We start from the raw sequence: 24,589 nt of genomic DNA, 5'->3' as shown, positions 1-24,589 counted from the left end.
GGATCACATTGAAATGTCCATATTTTTGAAGGAAAAGCACTGTACTTTTCAATGAAGATAACTTTAAACTAGTCTTAACTTTAAAGAAATACACTCTATACATTGCTAATGTGGTAAATGACTATTCTAGCTGCAAATGTCTGGTTTTTGGTGCAATATCTACATAGGTGTATAGAGGCCCATTTCAAGCAACTATCACTCCAGTGTTCTAATGGTACAATGTGTTTGCTCATTGGCTCAGAAGGCTAATTGATGATTAGAAAACCCTTGTGCAATCATGTTCACACATCTGAAAACAGTTTAGCTCGTTACAGAAGCTACAAAACTGACCTTCCTTTGAGCAGATTGAGTTTCTGGAGCATCACATTTGTGGGGTCAATTAAACGCTCAAAATGGCCAAAAAAGGGAACTTTCATCTGAAACTCGACAGTCTATTCTTGTTCTTAGAAATGAAGGCTATTCCATGCGAGAAATTGCTAAGAAATTGAAGATTTCCTACACCGGTGTGTACTACTCCCTTCAGAGGACAGCACAAACAGGCTCTAACCAGAGTAGAAAAAGAAGTGGGAGGCCGCGTTGCACAACTGAGCAAGAAGATAAGTACATTAGAGTCTCTAGTTTGAGAAACAGACGCCTCACAGGTCCCCAACTGGCATCTTCATTAAATAGTACCCGCAAAACACCAGTGTCAACATCTACAGTGAAGAGGCGGCTGCGGGATTCTGGGCTTCAGGGCAGAGTGGCAAAGAAAAAGCCATATCTGAGACTGACCAATAAAAGAAAAAGATTAAGATGGGCAAAAGAACACAGACATTGGACAGAGGAAGACTGGAAAAAAGTGTTGTGGACGGATGAATCCAAGTTTGAGGTGTTTGGATCACAAAGAAGAACGTTTGTGAGACGCAGAACAAATGAAAAGATGCTGGAAGAATGCCTGACGCCATCTGTTAAGCATGGTGGAGGTAATGTGATGGTCTGGGGTTGCTTTGGTGCTGGTAAGGTGGGAGATTTGTACAGGGTAAAAGGGATTCTGAATAAGGAAGGCTATCACTCCATTTTGCAACGCCATGCCATACCCAGTGGACAGCGCTTGATTGGAGCCAATTTCATCCTACAACAGGACAATGACCCTAAACACACCTCCAAATTGTGCAAGAACTATTTAGAGCAGAAGCAGGCAGCTGGTATTCTATCGGTAATGGAGTGGCCAGCGCAGTCACCAGATCTGAACCCCATTGAGCTGTTGTGGGAGCAGCTTGACCGTATGGTACGCAAGAAGTGCCCATCCAACCAATCCAACTTGTGGGAGCTGCTTCTGGAAGCGTGGGGTGCAATTTCTCCAGATTACCTCAACAAATAAACAGCTAGAATGCCAAAGGTCTGCAATGCTGTAATTGCTGCAAATGGAGGATTCTTTGACGAAAGCAAAGTTTGATGTAAGAAAAATCTTATTTCAAATACAAATCATTATTTCTAACCTTGTCAATGTCTTGACTCTATTTTCTATTCATTTCACAACATATGGTGGTGAATAAGTGTGACTTTTCATGGAAAACACAAAATTGTTTGGGTGATCCCAAACTTTTGAACGGTAGTGTATATATATATATATATATATATATATATATATATATATATATATATATATATATACATATGTGTGTGTGTGTGTGTGTGATCCTTAGCCGTTTCCCATATGATTCGGAGCTTTAAAACCAGTCAGGACACCCGATCCATAGGGTTTGTTTGATGTAGGAATGTTAGACATTTTAATATAATAATAAGCTTGTTGTTAAAAAAACTGTAAGCTCCTGTTGCCACTAGCCACCGAGCCAACTCGGGCTACATGGCATCCATGGAAACCATAGCAACCAGCTAGACGTGAATTCACGTTGATAGTGCCGTCTGACCGTCATGTAGCCTGGCTGCGATGACATTGTTTTTAACTGTTCTTACAGCAATGCTGTTGTCATTCAACCGCATATTAGTTATATGTAGGAAATGATTTGATTCTGAGAATTGACTCTAGATTTGGGTATTTTTATTTTGTTTGTAATTGTTTGATAGAGATTGCAATTAATAAGGAATCTGTACAATTTTGTGCAGACTGTTTTTTTTAGTACCCCGAACAACCCCCCTTGCTACACCTTTTGGAACCCTTGGATACCCCCTTTTGGATTGCCCCCATCATCGCCCTGGATTTGGATTCATCATAATTGCCCTCTACATTAACTTGCCCCTGTGATTATGGTAGGATCTGGACATTGCACCTTGCACAAATTGTAAGACTGAATCATTCCCCCTTTTCTTTTCTTTATTATTTTCTTAAAGTGCACTCATACTTTATTTTGGATTATTTTGTTTAATTTGTTAATGTAGAATATGGCTGCATAAGTAATATATTAGAAGGGTATAAAATAGAATATAGATAGATATAGACAATAAATAGAATATTGGGAAGAACTTTTAAAAAGTATAATAGAGTAAAATATATATATATATAATATAACACATCTCATTTAATATTGATATTGAAATAACTTGACTTTGAACTGTTGAAATAAATTGTTTTTTTATTGTAAACTATACCCACGAGTGTGTGTGTTGTCTTTAGGGTGAGTACTAGAATCTGGTCTAGAAAAAAACCTACACCAATCTCCACTGAACTTAGACATTAGACTGTAAACTGTCCCTGTGCAAGCATAGGCCCATTCCCCTGTCGTGCAGGTTACATTTCCACTTTTCAACTATACTACTTACAGTTGACCCTGGAATATCTAGCTGGGAAGAAATTTCACGAACTGACTTATTGCAAAGGTGGCATCCTATGACAGTACCACGCTTGAATATACTGAGCTCTTCAGAATGACCCATTCTTTAACAAATGTTTGTAAATACAGACCGCATGGTTAGCTGTTTGGTGTTATACGTACACCTGTGGCACTTTTGTAAATACAGTGTATATATATATATATAGTTCAGCGAGTCAAGTAAATTCTTCATGAGGCAGTACAAGCCTGTTTCATGCCATAAGCAATCATCAGCTGTTAATAAATGTCCACAGGATGTTGCAATCAAACCTTCGATGTAGAAAAAAGAGCTCAACAATTCAGGAGCAAAGACATATTTTTTATAGCTCAAAGTTGTTAAATGGCAGAACAAGCTTGTTTCGTACACAATGCACTCATCAGCTGTGAGCACAAAACAAGCTTGTTCTGCCATTTAACAACTTTGAGCGAAATATATATATCTATATATATATATATATCTATATATATAAAACGTTGATAAAAGAAACACTCAACGATAGGGAAAGTGCTCGACAAATAAGGAGCAAAATAATCCAGTGCGTCAAGTCAATTCTTTATGAGACAGTACAAGCCTGTTTCATGCCATAAACAATCAGCTGATGATTGCTTATGGCATGAGAATTGACTTGACTCACTGGATTTTATATACATTATAAATATAAAGATAGATGTAGGAAATGTTTTTTAACACATTTCAGTACAAGCTTGTTTCATGTGTCACGCACTCATCAGCTGCCATTGTGATTAAAACACAGTTTTTTTCCGCTACATCTATCTTAATATTCCGCTTCTCATTTGTTGAGCACTTTTATCAACACCATTGGCGGTTTCTGGAAAAACAAACACTATTTAATATACATATTAAAAAAAATGTATATATAAATCCAGTTAGTCAAGTAAATTTTCTGAGACAGTACAATCATGTTTCATGCTATAAGCAATCATCAGCTATCTATCTATATATATATATATATATATGTGTGTGTGTGTGTGTGTATGTATATGTGTATATACATATATATATATGTGTGTATATGTGTGTGTATATATATATGTGTGTGTGTGTGTGTGTGTGTGTGTGTATGTGTGTATATATATATATACAGTGCATCCGGAAAGTATTCACACCCCTTCACTTTCCCCACATTTTGTTATGTTACAGCCTTATTCCAAAATGGATTAAATTCCTTTTTTTTTCTCATCAATCTACATACAATACCCCATAATGACAAAGTGAAAAAGGTTTTGTAGAAATTTTTGCAAATGTATTAAAAATAAAAAACTGAAATATTGCATGTACATAAGTATTCACACCCTTTACTCAAGTACTTGGTTGAGGCACCTTTGGCAGCGATTACAGCCTCAAGTCTTCTTGGGTATGAAGCTACAAGCTTGGCACACCTATATTTGGGGTATTTCTCCCATTCTTCTCTGCAGATCCTCTCGAGCTCTGTAAGGTTAGATGGGGAGTGTCGCTGCACAGCTGTTTCCAGGTCTTTCCAGAGGTGTTCAATGGGGTTCAAGTCTGGGCTCTGGCTCGGCCACTCAAGGACATTCACAGACTTGTCCCGAAGCCACTCCTTCATTGTCTTGGCTGTGTGCTTAGGGTCGTTGTCGTGTTGAAAGGTAAACCTTCGCCCCAGTCTGAGGTCCTGAGCGCTCTGGAGCAGGTTTTCATCAAGGATCTCTCTGTACTTTGCTCCATTCATCTTTCCCTTGATCCTGACTAGTCTCCCAGTTCTTGCCACTGAAAAACATCCCCACAGCATGATGCTGCCACCAACATGCTTCACTGTAGGGATGGTATTAAAAAAGTGATGAGAAGTGCCTGGTTTCCTCCAGACGTGACGTTTGGCATTCAGGCCAAAGAGTTCAATCTTGGTTTCATCAGACTGGAGAATCTTGTTTCTCATGGTCTAGGAGTCCTTTAGGTGCTCTCTGGCAAACTCCAAACGGGCTGTCATGTGCCTTTTACTGAGCAGAGGCTTCCGTCTGGCCACTCTACAATAAAGGCTGATTGGTGGCTTGCTGCAGAGATGGTTTTCCTTCTGGAATGTTCTCCCATCTCCACAGAAGAACGCTGGAGCTCTGTCAGAGTGACCATCGGGTTCTTGGTCACCTCCCTGACCAAGGCCCTTCTCCCCCGATTGCTCAGTTTGGCTGGGCGGCCAGCTCTAGGAAGAGTCCTGGTGGATCCAAACTTCTTCCATTTATGAATGATGGGAGACCACTGTGCTCTTCGGGACCTTCAAAGCTGTGCACATTTTCTGCACCCTTCCCCAGATCTGTGCCTTGATGCAAAATTGTCTCGGAGGTCCACAGACAATTCCTTTGACTTTATGGCTTGGTTTCTGCTCTGACATGCACTGTCAACAGTGGGACCTTATATAGACAGGTGTGTGCCTTTCCAAATCATGTCCAATCAATTGAATTTACTACAGGTGGACTCCAATCAAGATGTAGAAACATCTCAAGGATGATCGGTGGAAACAGGATGAACCTGAGCTCAATTTTGCGTGTCATAGCAAAGGGTGTGAATACATGCAATATTTCCGTTTTTTATTTTTAATAAATTGGCAAACATTTCTACAAGACCTTTTTCACTTTGTCATTATGGGGTATTGTGTGTAAATTAATGAGAAAAAAAAGGAATTTAATCCATTTTGGAATAAGGCTGTAACATAACAAAATGTGGGGAAAGTGAAGGGGTGTGAATACTTTCCGGATGCACGGTATAATCCAGTGAGTCAAGTAAATTCTTTATGAGACTGTACAAGCCTGTTTCATGCCGTAAGCAATCATCAACTGTCAATAAAGCTCCTTGGGAAAGTACACATCATTAACTGCCTTGTCATGCACACCACGTGCTCAACGTCCTATGGGGAAGGGAGAGGTGCCTACATTCAAAAATTCAAAAACACTGATGTTTTTGAAAAAAAAAAGCTGATAATTGCTTACGGCATGAATCCGGCTTGTACTGTGTCATAAAGAATTTACTTGACTCGCTGGATTATTTTGCTCCTTATTTGTTGAGCACTTTCCCTACCATTGAGTGTTTCTTTTAACAAAGTTATATATACAGGTGCATCTCAAAAAATTAGAATATTGTGGAAAAGTTAATTATTTTCCATAATTTAATTCAAAAAGTGAAACTTTCATATATTCTAGATTCATTACACATAAAGTGAAATATGTCAAGCCTTTTTTGTCTTAATCTTGATGATTACAGCTTACAGCTCATGAAAATCAAAAATCCAGTCTCTCAAAATAGTAGAATATTATGTAAGACTAATAAAAAAAAGGATTTTTTATTTTGATTGGTCTTACGTAATATATATACATATTTTTTTTTGTACAGAAATGTCGACCTTCTGAAAAGTATGTTCATTTATGCACTCAATAGTTGGTTGGGGCTCCTTTTGCATGAACTACTGCATCAGTGTGGTGTGGCATGGAGACAATCAGCCTTTGGTACTGCTGAGGTATTATGGAAGCTCAGGTTGCTTTGATAGCTCATCTGCATTGTTGGGTCTGGTGTCTCTCATCTTCCTCTTGACAATACCCCATAGACTCTCTATGGGTTCAGGTCAGGTGAGTTGGCTGGCCAATCAAGCACAGTAATATATATATATAATTATAATTATAATATATATAATTAATATATATAATTAAACGAGTTACTAGTAGTTTTGGCACTGTGGGCAGTTTCCAAGTCCGGCTCGAAAATAAAATCAGCATCTCCATAAAGCTTGTCAGCAGATGGAAGCATGAAGTGCTCTAAAATCAAAATCTCCTAGTAGACGGCTGTGTTGACTCTGGACTTGATGAAACACAGTGGACGAACACCAGCAGATGACATGGCACCCCAAATCATCACTGACCGTTGGAAACCTCACACTGGACTTCAAGCAATTTGGATTCTGTGCCTCTCCACTCTTCCTCCAGACTCTGGGATCTTGATTTCCAAATGAAATGCAACATTTCTTTCATCTGAAAAGAGGACTTTGGACCACTGACCAACAGTCCAGTTCTTTTTCTCCTTAGCCCAGGTAAGACACTTCTGACATTCTGGTTGAGGAGTGGCTTGACACTAGGAATGTGACACTTGTAGCCCAGTTCCTGGGCACATCTGTGCGTGGTGGCTCTTGATGCACTGACTACAGCTTCAGCCCACTCTGACGTTCTGGTTCAGGAGTGGCTTGACACTAGGAATGTGACACTTGTAGCCGAGTTCCTGGGCACGTCTGTGCGTGGTGGCTCTTGATGCACTGACTACAGCTTCAGTCCACTCCTTGTGAAGCTCCCCCAAGTTCTTGAATCGGCCTTGCTTGACAATCATCTCAAGGCTGTGGTTATCCCTGCTGCTTGTGCACCTTTTCCTACCACACTTTTCCCTTCCAGTCAACTTTCTATGGATACGCTTTGATACAGCACTCTGTGAACAGCCAGCCCTTTAAGCAATGACCTTCTGTGGCTTACCCTCCTTGTGGAGGGTGTCAATGACTGTCTTCTGGACAACTGTCAAGTCAGCAGTCTTCCTCATGATTGTGGTTGTGTGAACTGAACCAAACTGAGAGATTTAAGGCTCAGGAAACCTTTGCAGGTGTTTTGAGTTAATTGGCTGATTAGAGCTCTTCTCAGGTCTGTGTGAGCCTAGAATATATACAGTTTTCACAGAAATATTGAACTTTTCCATGATATTCTAATTTTTTGAGATGCACCTGTGTGTGTGTGTGTGTGTGTGTGTGTGTGTGTGTGTGTGTGTGTGTGTGTGTGTGTGTGTATAATATCTATAAAACAACCAATAATAAATATAATAAATATTATAATAATTTATTTACAATGATAAATATGAATTATGTATAATAAATATAAGAATTTATAATAAGAATAAAATAAAAATAACAATAACAAGATAATAAACAGCCAACTTTATAAATTCTTGAAAAATCCAAAGCTAATTATCAATTTTCTATTGGAAAAGTGAGATATTAAATTTGAATACTTTTCATGAAATGTCTGGGCATTTCTAAAGACAGATCAGAGTTGTTTATGGAAAATTTATGAGAAATTGCTGCTTAGTTTTCATCGATTTACCATAAAATTGTGGTGAAATGACTGCCTATTTCTCACCTCCTTACCATGAAACTACGGAGGAATTACTACCTTGTTTTCACCTAACTTGACTTGAAATTGTGGACCCGTAATATAAAATGTTACAGAATAATGATTTGAGGAATATTTTACCAAATATAATTGTGGTGCAAATATTTGAGCAGTAAGAAGAGATTATGAAGTGAGCAGCGACTATAATCTTGGTAATTTCGAAGGGGGAAAAAAAAACTAAATATATCAATTGAACACAAATAAATGCAGATTGAAATTCTTACGTTTTAGGTAGCTGGACTGTGTATGCCTAAAATTGGCAGACAGCTCCTGTAGGCTCTGTGCCAAAGAGGAGACCACGTTTCTCAACAGTCTCTCTTCCTGCTCAGTGCAATGGCCACAACGAGAATGTAAACCTGTCACAGCCCGTTGACATCGGTGGAACATCTACATTGGAAAGAAACACCCCCCCCCAAAAAAAGGGAACAAAAAATAAATCCACCACAAAGTGTTTTACCACTTCATTTTAAACTGTTCTCAAAAGTACAATGGTAAAATGTATTGAGTTGCCTTCCTTTTAAGATGTTTCTTTTTGAGAAAATAGAAGCTGAATATAACTCTGGAAATCATGATGTAGCTGACATATTCACTGACATGGTGGTCAACAAGACGTGTTTCCGTTTCTACAACAAATCTAGATGCTTGTAATTTTTGACAGTAAGAGTAACTGTTCAGTCAAAGTGTTTTAAGTCTCATACCTGAGTAATCTCTTGCGTTGTTATTTCTATAGCATGTTCCTCCTCACTGCTGTCATCCAGTGTGGGACGATTCATGTGCTTGTCATGAAGTGATGCCAGTTCTTTAATCTTCTGACGCACCCGTGTGATTTCATATTGAATCTGAAAGGCAGTTTATTTGGGTTGGTCATTGTCGTTGATGGTATGAATGTTAAATAAATAGGAGCCATCTGGCAACTTGGATCAGATCTGACACAGGAGCAGAGACTTGCCTTTCCAGAACATGGGTTCAAGCTACTAAAATCACATTGCTAACCATGATATATTGGACAATGTCTAGTCTATGTAAAATTGTGGATATAAGCATAGTGATATTAGAGTGAAAACAAACAAACAAAAAAGCCCTGACTATAATACAATACAATAAGAAAGTAACGCTGATATATGTAAAGACAAAAATGTCTTGATGCATGCTCAATAATCCAGGTAAGGAAATCCCAGAAAGTTGAATCAGTTCATCTGGACACAACGTTTATTGGGAGAAACATTTCATCACTCATCTAAGTGACTTCGTCAGTCTTAGCAGACTCCAGGTATCACCAAATGGCCTGACCATTAACTAGAGTTACAACGTTCATGTGTACTATTCACAGAGGATTGGGGCATAGTTGCAACTACAGCATTGTAAGATGGCAACAGATCTGTCTTTCTGGGATTTGGTTACCTGAATTATTGAGCATGCATCAAGACATTTTGACTCATTTTGGTGAGGATTGCCTTAAACTGGTACATGAGTATGAGCAAATGGCACACAAGATGGCAGACTACGGAAACCACAGCCAGCTCAGGTGCAGAAATCTCACCCATGTGGAAAAAAACATCATTGAATTTTAGCTGAATTTTGCTGTCACGCCGAGGCAAATCCCACTAGTTGAACTGGTGATCAGTTCAATGGAATCAGCTATCGTTACAACAACATCACAGACACTGAAAGGGCAACTGCAGATGAAACTTTCAGCCTGCCTCAGCGATGAGAAGGTGTATCACAAAATCAGTCTCAGAAAATTATTAACCATTACTTCTGGTGTTTAATATTTTATAAATAACTAGAATTGATGGAATAATCAATGTTGCTGAACAATGAGCAATTGCTCAGCAACACTGACTATTCCATCAGTTCTCCCTGGGAAAGTCTACTCTAGGGTGCTCGAAAGGAGGCTCCGAGCAATTGTCGAACCTCGGATCCAGGAGGAACAATGCAGATTCCATCCTGGCCGTGGAACAAAAGACCAACTCTTTACGCTTGCGGAAGTGCTGATGGGGGCATGGGAGTTTGACCAGCCAGTCTACATGTGTTTTGTGGACTTGGAGAAGGCTTACGACCGTGTACCCCGGGGCACTCTGTGGGGGGTACTGTGAGAGTATGGGGTACCAGGGCAGTTGCTACAAACCATCCGGTCCTTGTATAACCAAAGTGAGAGCTGTGTCCGCATTCTTGGCACAAAGTGGTGGTGGGTGTCGGACTCCGCCAAGGTTGTCCCTTGTCTCCGATTCTGTTTGTGATATTCATGGACAGGATCTCAAGGTGCAGCCAAGGTGAGGAGTGTGTCCATTTCGGGAACCTCAGAATTGCATCTCTACTCTTTACAGATGATGTGGTTTGTTGGCTTCACATCAGAACGTGACCTCCAGCGCACACTGGGGCGGTTTGCAGTTGAGTGTGAAATGGCTGAGATGAGAGTCAGTACCTCCAAGTCTGAGGCCATGGTTCTCTACCAGAAAATGGTGGATTGCTCCCTCTGGGTTGGGGATGAGTTGTTGCCTCAAGTGAAGGACTTCAAGTATCTCGGGGTCTTGTTCACAAGTGAGGGTAGGCTGGAGCGGGAAATTGACAGGTGGATTGGTGCAGCATCAGCAGTAATGCGGACGCTGAACCAGACCGTTGTGGTGAAGGAGGAGCTGAGCCAGAAGGCAAAGCTCTCAATTTACCAGTCAATCTTCGTTCCAACCCTCACCTATGGTCATGAGCTTTGGGTAGTGATCAAAAGGGTGAGATCGCGGATACAAGCGGCTGAAATGAGTTTCCTCCGTAGGGTGTCTGGGCTCAGCCTTAGAGATAGGGTGAGGAGCTCAGACATCCAGAGGAAGCTTGGAGTAGAACTGCTGCTCCTTTGCATTGAAAGGAGCCAGTTGAGATGGTTCGGGTATCTGATTAGGATGCCTCGTGGGCGCCTTCCTTTGGAGGTTTACCGGGCACGGCTAATCAGGAGGAGACCCCAGGGTAGACCCAGGCTATGTTTTCCAGTCTTCAGCTATTCAGTTTTGGTGAGCCTGTGCCAACGGCAGGCGCAGCTTTCTGTTCTTGGCTGAGAGAAGGGGAACCCGACATGGTTTTCTAATGTTGTAGCCCATCCACCTCAAAGTTTGACATGTTGCATATTCTGAGATGCCTTTCTGCTTGCATGTTCAGAGTGGTTATCTGAGTTACCCTAGCTTTTCTGTCAGCTTGAACCAGTCTGGCCATTCTCCCTTGACCTCTCACATCAACAAGGTGTTTCTGCCCACAGAACTGCCTCTCACTGGATTTTTTTCCCCACATCATTCTGAGTAAACTCTAGAGCCTTTTGTTCAAGAAGATCCCAGGAGATCAGCAGTTAAAGAAATACTCAAACCAGCCTGTCTGAAACCAACAATCATGCCATGGTCAAAATCACTAAGATCACATTTTTCCCCATGATTTTATGCATTGCACTGCTGCCACATGATTGGCAATTAGAAAATAAGTTTGTCACATCCTTCTTGATAAGAGATTTAATCATACCAGCTAATTAACTTCTGATAAATTGTTTGATAAATTGTAAATGATTCAGCTAATGCCATCTGTTAACGCTTAGCTTTTGCTGAGTCACATCAGCAACCAATCACATTTTTGACAATAGGTATTCTCTGATTGCCAGTCATAGTGAAATTGAAACGCTCTTGACTTGCTCAATGATGTTGTCGTGACATCTTGTCCTGGAGGGGCCTGGAGGTCAATAACTATAGTAACTGGAAAACAAAGATTCTGCATCCTGAATACTTGGGTACATTCTATGTATTCCGGGCTGCTGATCATGAAAATCACCTTAATATGTTCCCATCACATACAATTTTGTAGATATAACCTATTTTTGCAATTTCCCATCATATTTTAAGTCTACTAGTATATTGTCCACAAAACAAGCTGTTTTGGTCAGTCCAAGCATACCTGGGCATGCAAATGTTGTTTTAGGCATACCTGGGCATGCTTAGTCAGGTTAGATTAGAGGTGGGTAACATGATCCAGAGGGGGCCGGTGTGGGTCTTTGTTCCAACCAAGCAGTTACACACCACACACCTGATTCTATTAGTCAAACAATAGTCTTGTTCCAACCAAGAAGTTACACAACTGATTCTATTAATCAACCAATAGTCTTTGCTAAGGACCTTGATTTATAGACTTGGGTGTGTAACTGCTTGGTTGGAGCGAAGACCTGCACCCGCACTGACCCTTTCTGGATCATGCTGCACATCCCTGGAGGCTATAAAAGCTGCTCACAGCTACAGATGCTGTTTGGATGCATGTTGATGCACATGTGAATAAGTTAACAGGGGTAAATCACATTTCGGTGGCCTTACGCATAAGAAATAGGTAGTGATTTCACAGAAAACAGCTTGTGTTCTATTATAACAGGTGTCTGAAATTGAGATTTGACCAGAAATGTAAAGTTCTTTGAGTGGCTGTTGCAACTAGAAAAGCGCTATATTAAATGCAACTTGATTGACTGATTGATCGATAATAGTTAATTGCATTAAATAAGTTGGTGTACAGGTGTTCCTAATAAGGAGCTCAGTGAGTGTAGGTTTTCATTCATGTTGCATAGCTATTTTCCAAACTAAAGATGGAAAATGTTAGGGCTTATGACAGTTGGTCGTTCATTTGTTTAATTACACCCTCATGTCCTCATGTCCTGATGTCTGGTGGAAATGAACTAAACATGCAGTGAGGAAGAATTCTATGAGCTAAATGTTCATTTTTTATTACATTAGTTAGTATTCACCAAAATGTTTTTAAAGTTGCACATAAGTTGTAATGACCAAATACCACCATTTCAGTTGATGTCACAGTCCAAGAAGAACTTACCTCATCTACTCCATCCACCCACTTGGGAGGCAGTTTTTTGGTGACACCGATGGCAGCTTCAGGATCCAGACTGATTCCAGACACCAGGGCCATACGGTCATCAGCCAACTTACAATAACAAACAAAAACACAGCTTTAAAAACAATTTCTATCATCTAATGCTCGGTGAGTCATTGCAAAGATTTGTCATTTTGTGATGTCTTGAAAAGTTCACTGAAAAAATTCTACAGCATATTCACTACAAGTGGAAAAAAAATAGTACCTCATCGAGTTCCTAATGATATTTGGCAGATGCCAGTGTGGACCCATCCAATAGGAACAAGGAAGAAGAAAATATGGACAGAAACAGAAAGTAAGCCATAGAAAATGAGCAGGGTTTTAGGTGTTTGCTAGGGGTGTAACGGTAAACAAAAATCACGGTTTAGTACGTACCTCCGTTTTGAAGTCACGGTTCAGTATGTTTTTGGTACAGCGAGGAGAAAAGAAACAAAACATGGCTTCTTTTTTTTTCTTCTTTTTTTTAATTAAATATTGGTTTACTGAGCAAACAAGGATATGGCTGTCTCCTTAAATAAAAAGTCTGTCATTACTGCTGCAACCGCCTGCAACTTACTAATAAAAAAGTAAAATTCACTTGAAAGTGAATCAAAATAAATATCCTCTCAAATAAAAAAATATAAAACATCGATTAAGGTGCAGCATTTAGAAAATTAACTATACTTGAACTGTACTTTATTTGTATTCACATCAACAGTTTTCAGCTTCACATTAGCACTGTGCAACATATTCTCTCAATTAAATAAAGCACGAAACCGTCCAGACCCACGACACGCATGATGCAAGTTGCAAGCACATCCTAGTGACATCTCTACTCAACGTCTCTCTCAGGACGTCCATGAGTGAACGAGTGACCACGATTTGTAACGCACAGCCCACGCCGGCAGTTGTGCGACACCGTGGGAAAAATATAATAAAATAAATATCCATTAGGTTGCAGCATTTAAAAATGAACTGTACTGGATCTTCAAGCTCTGGTTTATCTGTTTGCCATAACTACATAGCTGTGCTACGCTAAATTACCGGCAAGCTCTGTGGCATGTGTGCGCGCATGCTGAGTAAGGTGGCTGAACGTACAATATCCAGCCCTTTGTGAAAGTTACTAGGAAGAAACTTGGAGTTTTAAATTAAATTCCGCGCACACAAAAGTTCCACATGAAAAATGGCTCCATTTGTTCGGTACATGTGTACTGAATTGAAAGACCCATACCGAACATTTCGGTATGAATACGTGTACTGTTACACCCCTAGTGACTGCAAGCCCTACAAATAGTTTAGCCTATTTCTAACAATAATAGTTAAAATATATAACTGAGTCAAAGCCACAGTGTAAACAGTGTACTTTCCAATTCCATCAATTTTGCTATTGTCTGGCCTTCAAAGATTACTGAATATAAACCTTTAGCACAGGAGTGGTGTAAGCCAGGGCTCTACTGTAACAGTCGTCGGGTCATCTTTGATGACTGAAATTTTCATGGTGCAACCGAGCACACTTTAGGCCCTAGCTTATAGTCTTTTGGTCCTAGTTTTGCAAAATTACACTCAGCATCAGATCTACGAGTTGTTCAAAACCAAAATGTATTATCTTTTCATTTGAAAGATAGAAAAAAATCTACTACTACTACTTTCGGCTGCTCCCGTTAGGGGTCGCCACAGCGGATCATGAAAGATAGAAAAAATAAAACAGTAAAATAAAAAAAATAAAATAAACAGTAGCTCCTACATGTTTGCCGATAAGTTTTTGACCGATTATCATCGATCGAAGTGTCATTTCAAGTTCCTGGTTTTCATTCTAAGTTTTAACTGTATTAATTGCCAGCTAAATAAACAAATAGTGAACTTGTGGAATAAATTCTGCCAATCCTCAGATGAGAAACTAGATACATTTACCATCAAAATTATGGAACTGTTCTTAATAAAATATGCCACTTTGCCTACAAAACATATAGAATCATGTTAAGGTAGACTTGTACTGAAATCAACTTTGTGATTTGTGCTGTTTTTGAAAATTTTTTAACGGGGATTTATCTGTGGTTTCTGTAATCATCACGCCTCATCTTCCAATCGTTCGAATTATCATTTGACTACTCATTCAACTTCTGCTCCTGGCTCTACACTTCTTTACATATACATCATGTGTGTGTGTGTGTGTGTGTGTGTGTGTGTGTGTGTGTGTGTGTGTGTGTGTGTATATATATATATATATGTACATGCATTTATATTTATTGTGTTGCTTGATTCCATTACGTGACACAAACACTATTCAAAACACTGTTTACAAGAGTAAATAAAATAATGAAGCCCCAACTGTGATGGTTTAGCCCAGCTTTATGTGGGACTACCTCAACTCTTGAGGGATTAACCTCAAAATGAGCTCTTGGTTACCCCACATATCTGTGAATGTTCTCATTCATCCAGGTCATGGTTATCCAAAGGAATTGAATCGAGTGCAACTGGTATATATCCGTGAAGACGTTTTGCCTCTCATCCAAGAGGCTTCCTCAGTTTGTGCCTTTCTGACTAGACCAAGCTAGTTTCTAGACCAAGCTTGGTCTAGTCAGAAAGGTACGAACTGAGGAAGCCTCTTGAATGAGAGGCGAAACGTCTTCAAAGATATATACAAAGTCCAGATGCACTCGATTCAATTCCTTTGGATTACCCCATATACAACTAAAAATATCCCTTAAAATTGATCCATGCAAGCACATGGGCTCAAAAAAAATCTAATAATTCATTTAAATGGAACAAGTTTTTGTAAGATAAGTGCAATTACAAAGAGAAGACAAATATAAAGAGAAAAAAAAACATACAATATAGAAATTGTCCAGCATACAACAGCTTGAGGTTAGTTGACGAAACAGACAGTTGTTACTTTAAAAAAGGGACTGAGACAACTATGACAGTGGAACTAATGACATCTCTATTGTTACATGCCCGGTAACTTTTATCATCTTGTTTGATAAAGGTGCCATATCCTTCTTATCTCAGTCTAGTGCTGATTCATTCAAACATGCAACTATTTTGCCTGACAATGAAAAAAAAAAACCTCTTGGTCTTCAGTTAAAAGAAATTCATCTTTTCCACCTTTTGCATCATTTCAAAAAAGTAAAATCACTTTGGTCCTGGTATGGTTTATGGTTATTTTGTTAATGAATTATTAAATCAAACTAGCAAAATTGCACGCCTGTCTGTCAAAGAAGAAATGCATGTTTAATAAATTCTTGATTTAAATTTTTAACATTAAGAGGAAAATGACATTTTAGCAGAATTGTTACAATAAAGCCCCTAAACATTTGGCCCATTACACTCTCTACTCTTGAGTTATTTGTATCTCACCTCTTTGAAATGGATGTCATTGTTACAGCTCCAATGCTGAATATCAACATGTTTTTGATTAAAGGTCTGGGAAACTCAATTGTAAAAGTGATTATATTCCCCAGGGCGACAATTCAAGGCCTTTTTAATACTTCTTGAAAGTCTTTCCCATATTTATAACCACTAACTTGAAATAAACACAATTAGATCAGGAATCCGGAACACGTTGACATTTCACCTCATGTACTTGTGCACACAAAATGAAACAAAATGCCGTTTCCCCAAGCCCACATCAGTGCAACTTTAAAAACACATTCAAGAACTACAAGAACACACCTATTCAAACTAACACATATAGCCAGAATTTAAAAAAAAAATCACTGTCCAAGGGAACAAATGCCAGCCAGGATGACTGTTGGAACCGCTGGTCTGCATGGGCTAGCAGTTAAGACTAGCCTGCCCCGATTACGTGTCCTGTCAGACCACCCTCCGTGTTTCCTCCTCGGGCGCAGCTCCAGGTAGGGGCTGTTGCCCCTGTGGCAACCGGACGAAGCAGACCAAGCCCTCCCAGCTGATCCAGCGCCAGCTCTCCCAGTCAGACACCCGTGACACACCTCCCCGCACTCCACAAGACGACATCAAAAACACGACAGTCAATGCCAAGTGAGGCCGCCGCCAGACAACCCTCAGTATTATTGGAACTGCCGGTTTACATGGGCTAGCAGTTAGCTTAGCTCGCCCCGCCTCTGTGTCCTGTCAGACCACCCTCAGTGTTACCTCCTCGGGTGCAGCTCCAGGCAAGGCTGTGGTCCCTGGGCCCACAGCACAGCAGACTAACTTTCAACCGGTTTGAGCCTGTTTATTCTAATTGAGGTGTTTATATGGAGCATTTTCATTCTGTTTGGGCTCTTAAACTGATTATAATTGGAACATTAGGCTCAATGTAATCGTAGTGATAGGCGCCCCTCTGTCATAATTGTGGAGGCCTCCTCCTCTATTTTCCTCCTCTAATGTGGTGTTCCCCTGGGGTCAATCTTAGATCCCTTACTGTTCTCAGTTCATATGCTTCCTTTGGGACATATTATTCATGATCACAAAATTATTTCCATTGCTATGCTGTTGATACTCAGCTCTATGTCCCCATTAAACCTAGTAAAACGGGCAATCTGACACATATTGTTGTCTCTCGGACATAAAACGCTGGATGTCACAAAACTTCCTCCAGCTTAATGAGGATAAATATCTGATCCTTCTATTTGGTCCCTGACTGCAATCAGCTCTTTCCAGACAGATCTAGGTTACCTATCCAGCAATGTTAAATTTGTTGCCAAAAGTTTGGGTGTGTATTTTGAGTCTGACCTCTCTTTTAATGGTAAAGTCCCTAAGGTTGTGCAATCATGTTTTCTCCAGCTCATGATTATTGCTAAGATTAAGTCCTTTTTATCTTTTGCAGACCCCGGAAAATATACTGCTCAAAAAAATAAAGGGAAGACCTAAAAACACAATATAGACCTCGATGAATGAAATATTTCAGCTGAAAATCTTTATTTATTAGACAGAGGAATGTGTTTAGAGCAAAATAACCTAAGAATGATCAATGGAAATCAAAATCATTAGCCCATTAAGGTCTGGATTCAGAATCATACTCAAAATCAAAGTGGAAAAAGAGAACATAGGCTGATCCAACTTCTGTGGAAATTCTTCAAGACGATTCAAAATGAGGCTCAGTAGTGTGTGTGGCCTCCACGTGCCTGTATGCACTCCCTACAACGTCTGGGCATGCTCCTGATGAGACGACGGATGGTCTCCTGAGGGATCTCCTCCCAGACCTGGATCAGGGCATCGGTCAACTCCTGGACAGTCTGTGGTGCGACATCGTGTTGGCGGATGGTACGAGACATGATGTCCCAGAGGTGCTCGATTGGATTCAGGTCTGGGGAACGTGCAGGCCAGTCCATAGCATCAATGCCCTCGACATACAGGAACTGCTGACACACTCTGGCCACATGAGGAAGAGCATTGTCATGCATGAGCAGGAACCCAGGGCCCACTGCACCAGCATATGGTCTGACAATGGGTCTGAGGGTCTCATCCCGGTACCTAATGGCAGTCATGGTACCTCTGGCTAGCACGTAGAGGTCTGTGTGGCCCTCCAAGGATATGCCTCCCCAGACCATCACTGACCCACCACCAAACCGGTCATGCTGGAGGATGTTGCAGGCAGCAGAACGTTCTCCACAGCGTCTCCAGACTCTCTCACGTCTGTCACATGTGTTCAGTGTGAACCTGCTCTCATCTGTGAAGAGCACAGGGCGCCAATGGCGAATCTGCCAACCAAGATGTTCTCTGCCAAAGGTCAATCGGGCTGCACGGTGTTGGGCTGTGAGCACAGGCCCCAATTGTGGACGTCGGGCCCTCATACCATCCTCATGCATTCTGTTTCTCACTGTTTGAGCAGAAACCTGCACATTAGTGGCCTGTTGAAGGTCGTTTTGTAGGGCTCCGGCAGTGCTCCTCCTGTTCCTCCTTGCACAAAGGACCAGATAGCGGTCCTGCTGCGGGGTTGTTGTCCTTCTGCGGCCCCCTCCACGTCTCCTGGTGTACTGGCCTGTCTCCTGGTACCTCCTCCATGCTCTGGACACTGTGCTGGGAGACACATCAAATCTTCTTGCCACAGCACGCATTGATGTGCCATCCTGGATGAGCTGCACTACCTGAGCAACTTCTGTAGGTTGCAGATACCGCCTCATGCCACCTCTAGTGGTGAGGGCACTAGCAAAATGAAAAACTAACCAAAGATCGGTCAGAAAAGATGAGGACAGGCAAATGGTCTGTGGCCACCACCTGCAAATCCATTCCTTTTATAGGGGTTGTCTTGCAAATTGTCTAATTTCCACCTGGTGGAAATTAGACAATTTACCAACAGGTGAAATTGAGTCACAAATCAGTGTTGCTTCCTAACTGGACAGGTTGATATCTCAAAAGTGTGATTGACTTGGAGCTACATTGCATTGCTTATGTGTTCCCTTTATTTTTTTGAGCAGTGTATATTCATACCTTCATTTTGTGTCAACTAGATTAATGTAACTCTTTATACCTGGGGCTCAATCAAAAGTAGATTTCCTGCTTGCAATTAGTGTAGAATGCTGCTGCTAGGCTTTTAGCAAATTCTAACAGGCAAGTTCATATTACACCCATCCTTGCCTCTTCACACCAATTGTTCGTGAATTTCAAAACTGATTTTAAGATCTTGCACCTAACAATTAAAGCCCTACTGGATCAGGCTCCTAGTTACATTTCAGATTTGTTGGTCCCCTATGAGCCTGAGTGCTGATTGAGATCTTCTGGCAGCGCCCTGTGGTTGTTCCTACAATTTGTCTCATCACCAAGGGTGTTTGGGCCTGCCTTTGCTGTCTGGATCAGCTGTGGCACTCTGATCTGAGTGATCAGATTGTCACTGATTGTGAGTGAGCCTGGGGATCTCAGTCAAGCAAATTCAGTTTTGTCTTCAAAATTTCTGCTTAAAACATACCTCTTTATTGGGACCTTTTCTTAGTGGTTATCTCCTTATTTTTCTCTTCTCTACTATCCCTGTTTTTAGTCTCTGGTTTATCATGTATTTTTTCGGCATATTTTTACTACTACTGTTTTTACATTTTACAGTTTTTACTGTTTTTATAGTGTTTCGGAAAGCAATGTGTAACCTTGTTTAGAAAAGTACCATATAAATAACGTTAATTATTATCATATTATTTCTACTATTTATGCAGAATAACAGCATGTATTTTGCTTCACATGTTAACAAACAAAAATTTAATATGTTCACTTATGAAAAAGCATATATTATAATATAATGTCCGCAATATAATATAATAAATACAGGCATTTCCCAATTGCATGTCAACTAGTTTTGGTTGCTAATTTGTTTATAAAACCATGCTGATCAATTGAGTCTTTTGTAACAAACACTAAAACAACATGTGGGTAGACAAGGCATAGCATATGCTAGTTGGTGACTGCTGTTATTCAAAATCCCTTGCAGTACCAGTGCCACAATCTTGGATAGTTTCTAAAGAAATCAAACCTGTTAACTGTGAAGGCATTTGCGCTATGTTCTACCAACTAAACTACAGGGCTACTACAACCAAAAATGTCCTATTAATGGTCATGTAAGAGTTTTCCACAGCAGAAACTGGTTATACTCCTATACATTAACCGTGTCTGCACCAAAATATTCAAACAAAAAAGCACACTAAATTAGGTTAGTAGTGCCACACAGAGATAAAAGAATAAAATAAATAGGTACATACTGAAAATGCTGTTCAGGCTTTAATGAAGGCTAAGTATAGCAAATAAAAAAATAGCAAATAAAAAAGCTGGTAAGCACTACTCACTCCTACACTCACAAATGCATATCCATCCATCCATTATCCAAACCTCTTATCCTGCTCTCAGGGTCGCAGGGATGCTGGAGCCTGTCCAGGGTGTCTTAACAAACTGTAACACTTTTTCTTTTCAGACTAAACAAAATATGATGACCAGCATGTTCAAGGACATACGCAAAATTTCTATGGCCCAGTGTGTAGTCCCCACATGCTTCAAAAAGGCCACCCTTGCCCAAGTTCCAAAGAAAGCCAAGGAAACCTGCCTCAATGACTACTGCCATGTAGTACTCACATCAGTCATCACAAAGTCCTTCAAGCAGCTAGTCAAGACAAACACCACTGCACCACTACCTGATTAGCTGGACCCACTGCAGTCTGCCTACAGACAAAACCGAACCACCGCCATTACCACCACGCTGCACACCACACTTTCCCATTCCCACGTATATGTGAGAATACTGTTCACTGACTACAGCTCAGAGTTCAATACCACTATGCCTTCAAAGCTAGTTACCAAGCTCAGGGCTCTGGGACACAACACCTACAGTGCCGTATTTGCCTAATTTCCCCGATTTTTGCACATCTGTCACACTTACAGATCCCCTCCAGACATGTTTTCAGAATCAGAACCATGTTTATTGGCTATGTAGGTTTGCACATACATGGAATGTGACTCCGGTTTCAGGGCTCTTTCAGTGTATTTTGCATGGAATAACAACACTACAACACAACAATCTTTACATATATACACAAGGATTGACTTATACAGATGAAATAAGAGGTGATAAGGGGCAATGGTACGCAGAATATATCAGAGATGCTGAAATAGATGTTAGCAGGTTACTTACATACATGCCTGAGGTACATGTATATGACAGAGTGTACCAGTATACGTACACTGCGCAGTACAGTATGGTTGGATTTATTAGTGTTATTTATTAGTGTTAAGCGTTCATTTGAATGACAGCCAGCAGAAAGAAACTGCTTTTATATCTGTTTGTTTTGGGGTACAGTGCTCTGTAGCGCCTACCAGAGGGTAGTAGTTGCAACAGGTTGTGACTAGGGTGTGATGGGTCTGCAGTGATGTTGCCTGGCCGTTTCCTGAGTCTGGAGATGTATAAGTCCTGAATGGAGGGCAGGTTGGCACCAATGATTTTCTCTGCAGACCTAACTGTCTGTTGTTGTCTGTCCCTGCCCTGTTCGGTGGCCGATCCAAACCAGACAGCGATGGATGTGCAGAGGACAGACTGGATCATTGCAGTGTAATAAAGTTTTACAGTTTAAAAATACTCTTGAGATACGGGGGTGTCTGGGTAGTGTAGCAGTCTATTCCGTTGCCTACCAACACAGGGATCACTGGTTCGAGTCCCTGTGTTACCTCCGGCTTGGTCGGGCATCCCTACAGACACAATTGGCCATGCCTGCTGGTGGGAAGCCAGATGTGGGTATGTGTTCTGCTCGCTGCACGAGCACCTCCTCTGGTCAGTCGGGGTGCCTGTTCAGGGGGGAGGGGTAACTGGGGGGGAATAGCTTAATCCTCCCACGCGCTACGTCCCCCTGGTGAAACTCCTCACTGTCAGATGAAAAGAAGCAGCTGGCGACTCCACATGTATCGGAGGAAGCATGTGGTAGTCTGCAGCCCTCCTCGGATCAGCAGATGGGGTGAAGCAGTGACCGGGATGGCTTGGTAGAGTGGGGTAATTGGCCAGATACAATTGGGGAGAAAAATGGGGGGGAAATAACTAAATAGCTAACTAACTAAATACATACATACATACATACATACATACATACATACATACATACATACATACATACATACATACATACATACATACATACATACATACTCTGAGATATACATGTTGTTTAAGTCGGTTTTCCCACATCAACAAAAAAAAAAAAACTCTGAAAGGGGTTGGAAGCACATCTACTCTTTTAGAAACTCAGGATCTATGAATATGCATATATCACAGGGATCACGCCTCACCCATCACCGCTGCTTGCTCTAGGTTGACTGGGGAAAGACTCACAGATGATGCCGAGGAAGGCAGCCTTGACACAGTGCTTTCTAGTAATTTTTTGTTTTTGTTTATTCTCTGTGTCCAGTTATTCAAACCCAATTACTTTCACCAGAGAAGTACTGCTTAACAGACAGTTAACTCCAGACAGTTTTTTTTTCACTAGTTTTTACAAACTCCGAAAGCTTTCTGACGAGCTTAGTTGGAGGAACAGCAGCTCTCTGTGACACGTAGAGGCAATGCAGATGGAGGAAGTGGGCCAGTGTACTGGTGAGGCTGTGACAGTGGGGATTTCGATCTGCACTCCCAGTGATTCACCTGGCAAATCTCTGTTTCATGTCCAACAAAATGGACATGCTGCTTCTCCTCAATGGGATGAAAAAGGACTTTGCACTATCTGCTGCCCTTTGTTTCACTGAAACCTGGCCCCGGAATCCACCCCCAATAGCAGATTACATCTACCAGGATTCCTACCTACACCAAGCAGACTGTGTTACGGCGCTATCAAGAAAAGCGAAGGGCGGAGGAATTTGCTCCTACATAAACGAAGGTTGGTGTACAGATATCACAATGTTAAGTAAATACTTGAGCTCAAATTTGGATTCATTGTTTATACACTGCAAGCCATTTTATTCACCACAGGAGTTTTCATCCTTCATGCTGGTTGGTGTTTACATCCCTGCATAGGCCAGCATCAGATTCCTGGCTTGGATCAAAAACATATGGACACACTTTTCATAATCCTTAATTATGAAAGATGAACTGACACTGTGACATCTTACATCAGCTTTTGTGAATACATATGTGTGCCTACCAAGACCTTCTACATATACAATAACAAGTCATGGTTCACAGCCAAACTAAGGCCACTTCAGCAGGCCAAGCAGTATGCCTACAGCAGTGGGGATAGAGCCCTGTACAAGCAGGCCAGAAATTCACTGACAAAGCAGATCCGAGTGACTAAAACAAGCTACACTGACAAGCTGAAAAACAGGTTTTCAGTCAACGACCCTGTGTCGGTGTGGAGGGGCCTGCAAGAAATCACAAACTATCACAAACCAGGTATTTGTTTGCCTCAAGGTGGACCATCCCCCCACCCTGAGGCAAACAAATACCCAGCCGACGACCTGAATGTCTTCTATTAAAGGTTTGAGAGAGACAAATTCACACCCCTCAACCCAAGGATGGGCAACATGATCCAGAAAGGGCCAGTGTGGGTGCAGGTCTTTGTTCCAACCAAGCAGTTACACACCTGATCCCACTAATCAACTAGTAGAGACTTTGCTGAGGAACATGATTTGTAGACTCGGTTGTGTAACCGCTTGGCTGGAACAAAAACCTGTACCCACACCGGCCCTTTCGGATCATGTTTTCCATCCCTGCCTCAAAGACAACAGCCCCCATCACACCTCTGGCAACCCCCTTACTGTCCCCCCGTGATACTCAGGTGCCCCCATGACCTGGCTTTTCCAGAGACAGAAGGCCAGGAAAGCACCAGGTCCAGACGGTGTTGCCCCATTATGTCTTAAAGCCTGTGCTGACCAACTGGCTTCAATCTTTACGCAGATCTTCAACAGATCCGTGGAGCTGTGTGACGTCTCCTCCTGCTACAAACACACGACCATCATCCCAGTCCCAAAGAAACCCATCATCACAGGACTGAATGACTATAGGCCTGTTGCTCTGATGTCTGTGGTCATTAAGTCTTTTGAATGACTTGTGTTGGCCCACCTGAAGAATGTCAGAGGACACCTGTTGGACCCCCTGCAGTTTGCCTACCGCGCAAACAGGTCAGTGGATGATGCACTCAACATGTGACTGCACTATATCCTGCAACACCTGACTGCAAGGATCCTATTTGCGGACGTCAGCTCAGCATTCAACACCATCATTCCAGATATCCTCTCCTCCAGAATCTCTCAGCTCACTGTATCCCCTGCCACCTGTCAGTGGATCACCAGCTTCCTGACAGACAGGAAACTACATGTGAGGCTGG

At 41.3% G+C, this 24,589-nt stretch overlaps 1 protein-coding gene across 2 annotated transcripts in view; it reads right to left on the bottom strand.

Moving 5' to 3' along the window:
• stx16 (syntaxin 16) overlaps positions 1–24,589 on the bottom strand; it is a 110,771-nt gene that overhangs the window by 51,624 nt on the left and 34,558 nt on the right. For both annotated transcript variants that reach the window (XM_056274317.1, XM_056274318.1), the window contains exons 2-4: positions 12,816–12,923; positions 8,675–8,815; positions 8,201–8,363 (exon numbers count right to left, since the gene is read on the bottom strand). In XM_056274317.1, the coding sequence (XP_056130292.1) occupies positions 8,201–8,363; positions 8,675–8,815; positions 12,816–12,923 (412 nt within the window). The remainder of the gene's footprint in view (positions 1–8,200; positions 8,364–8,674; positions 8,816–12,815; positions 12,924–24,589) is intronic.

This window comes from Lampris incognitus, chromosome 2 (assembly GCF_029633865.1).
Source record: "Lampris incognitus isolate fLamInc1 chromosome 2, fLamInc1.hap2, whole genome shotgun sequence".
In the NCBI taxonomy this organism is placed as follows: Eukaryota; Metazoa; Chordata; class Actinopteri; order Lampriformes; family Lampridae; genus Lampris; species Lampris incognitus.
The sequence above is the reverse complement of the archived record's forward strand: the minus strand, read 5'-3'. Positions and strand labels throughout refer to the sequence as shown.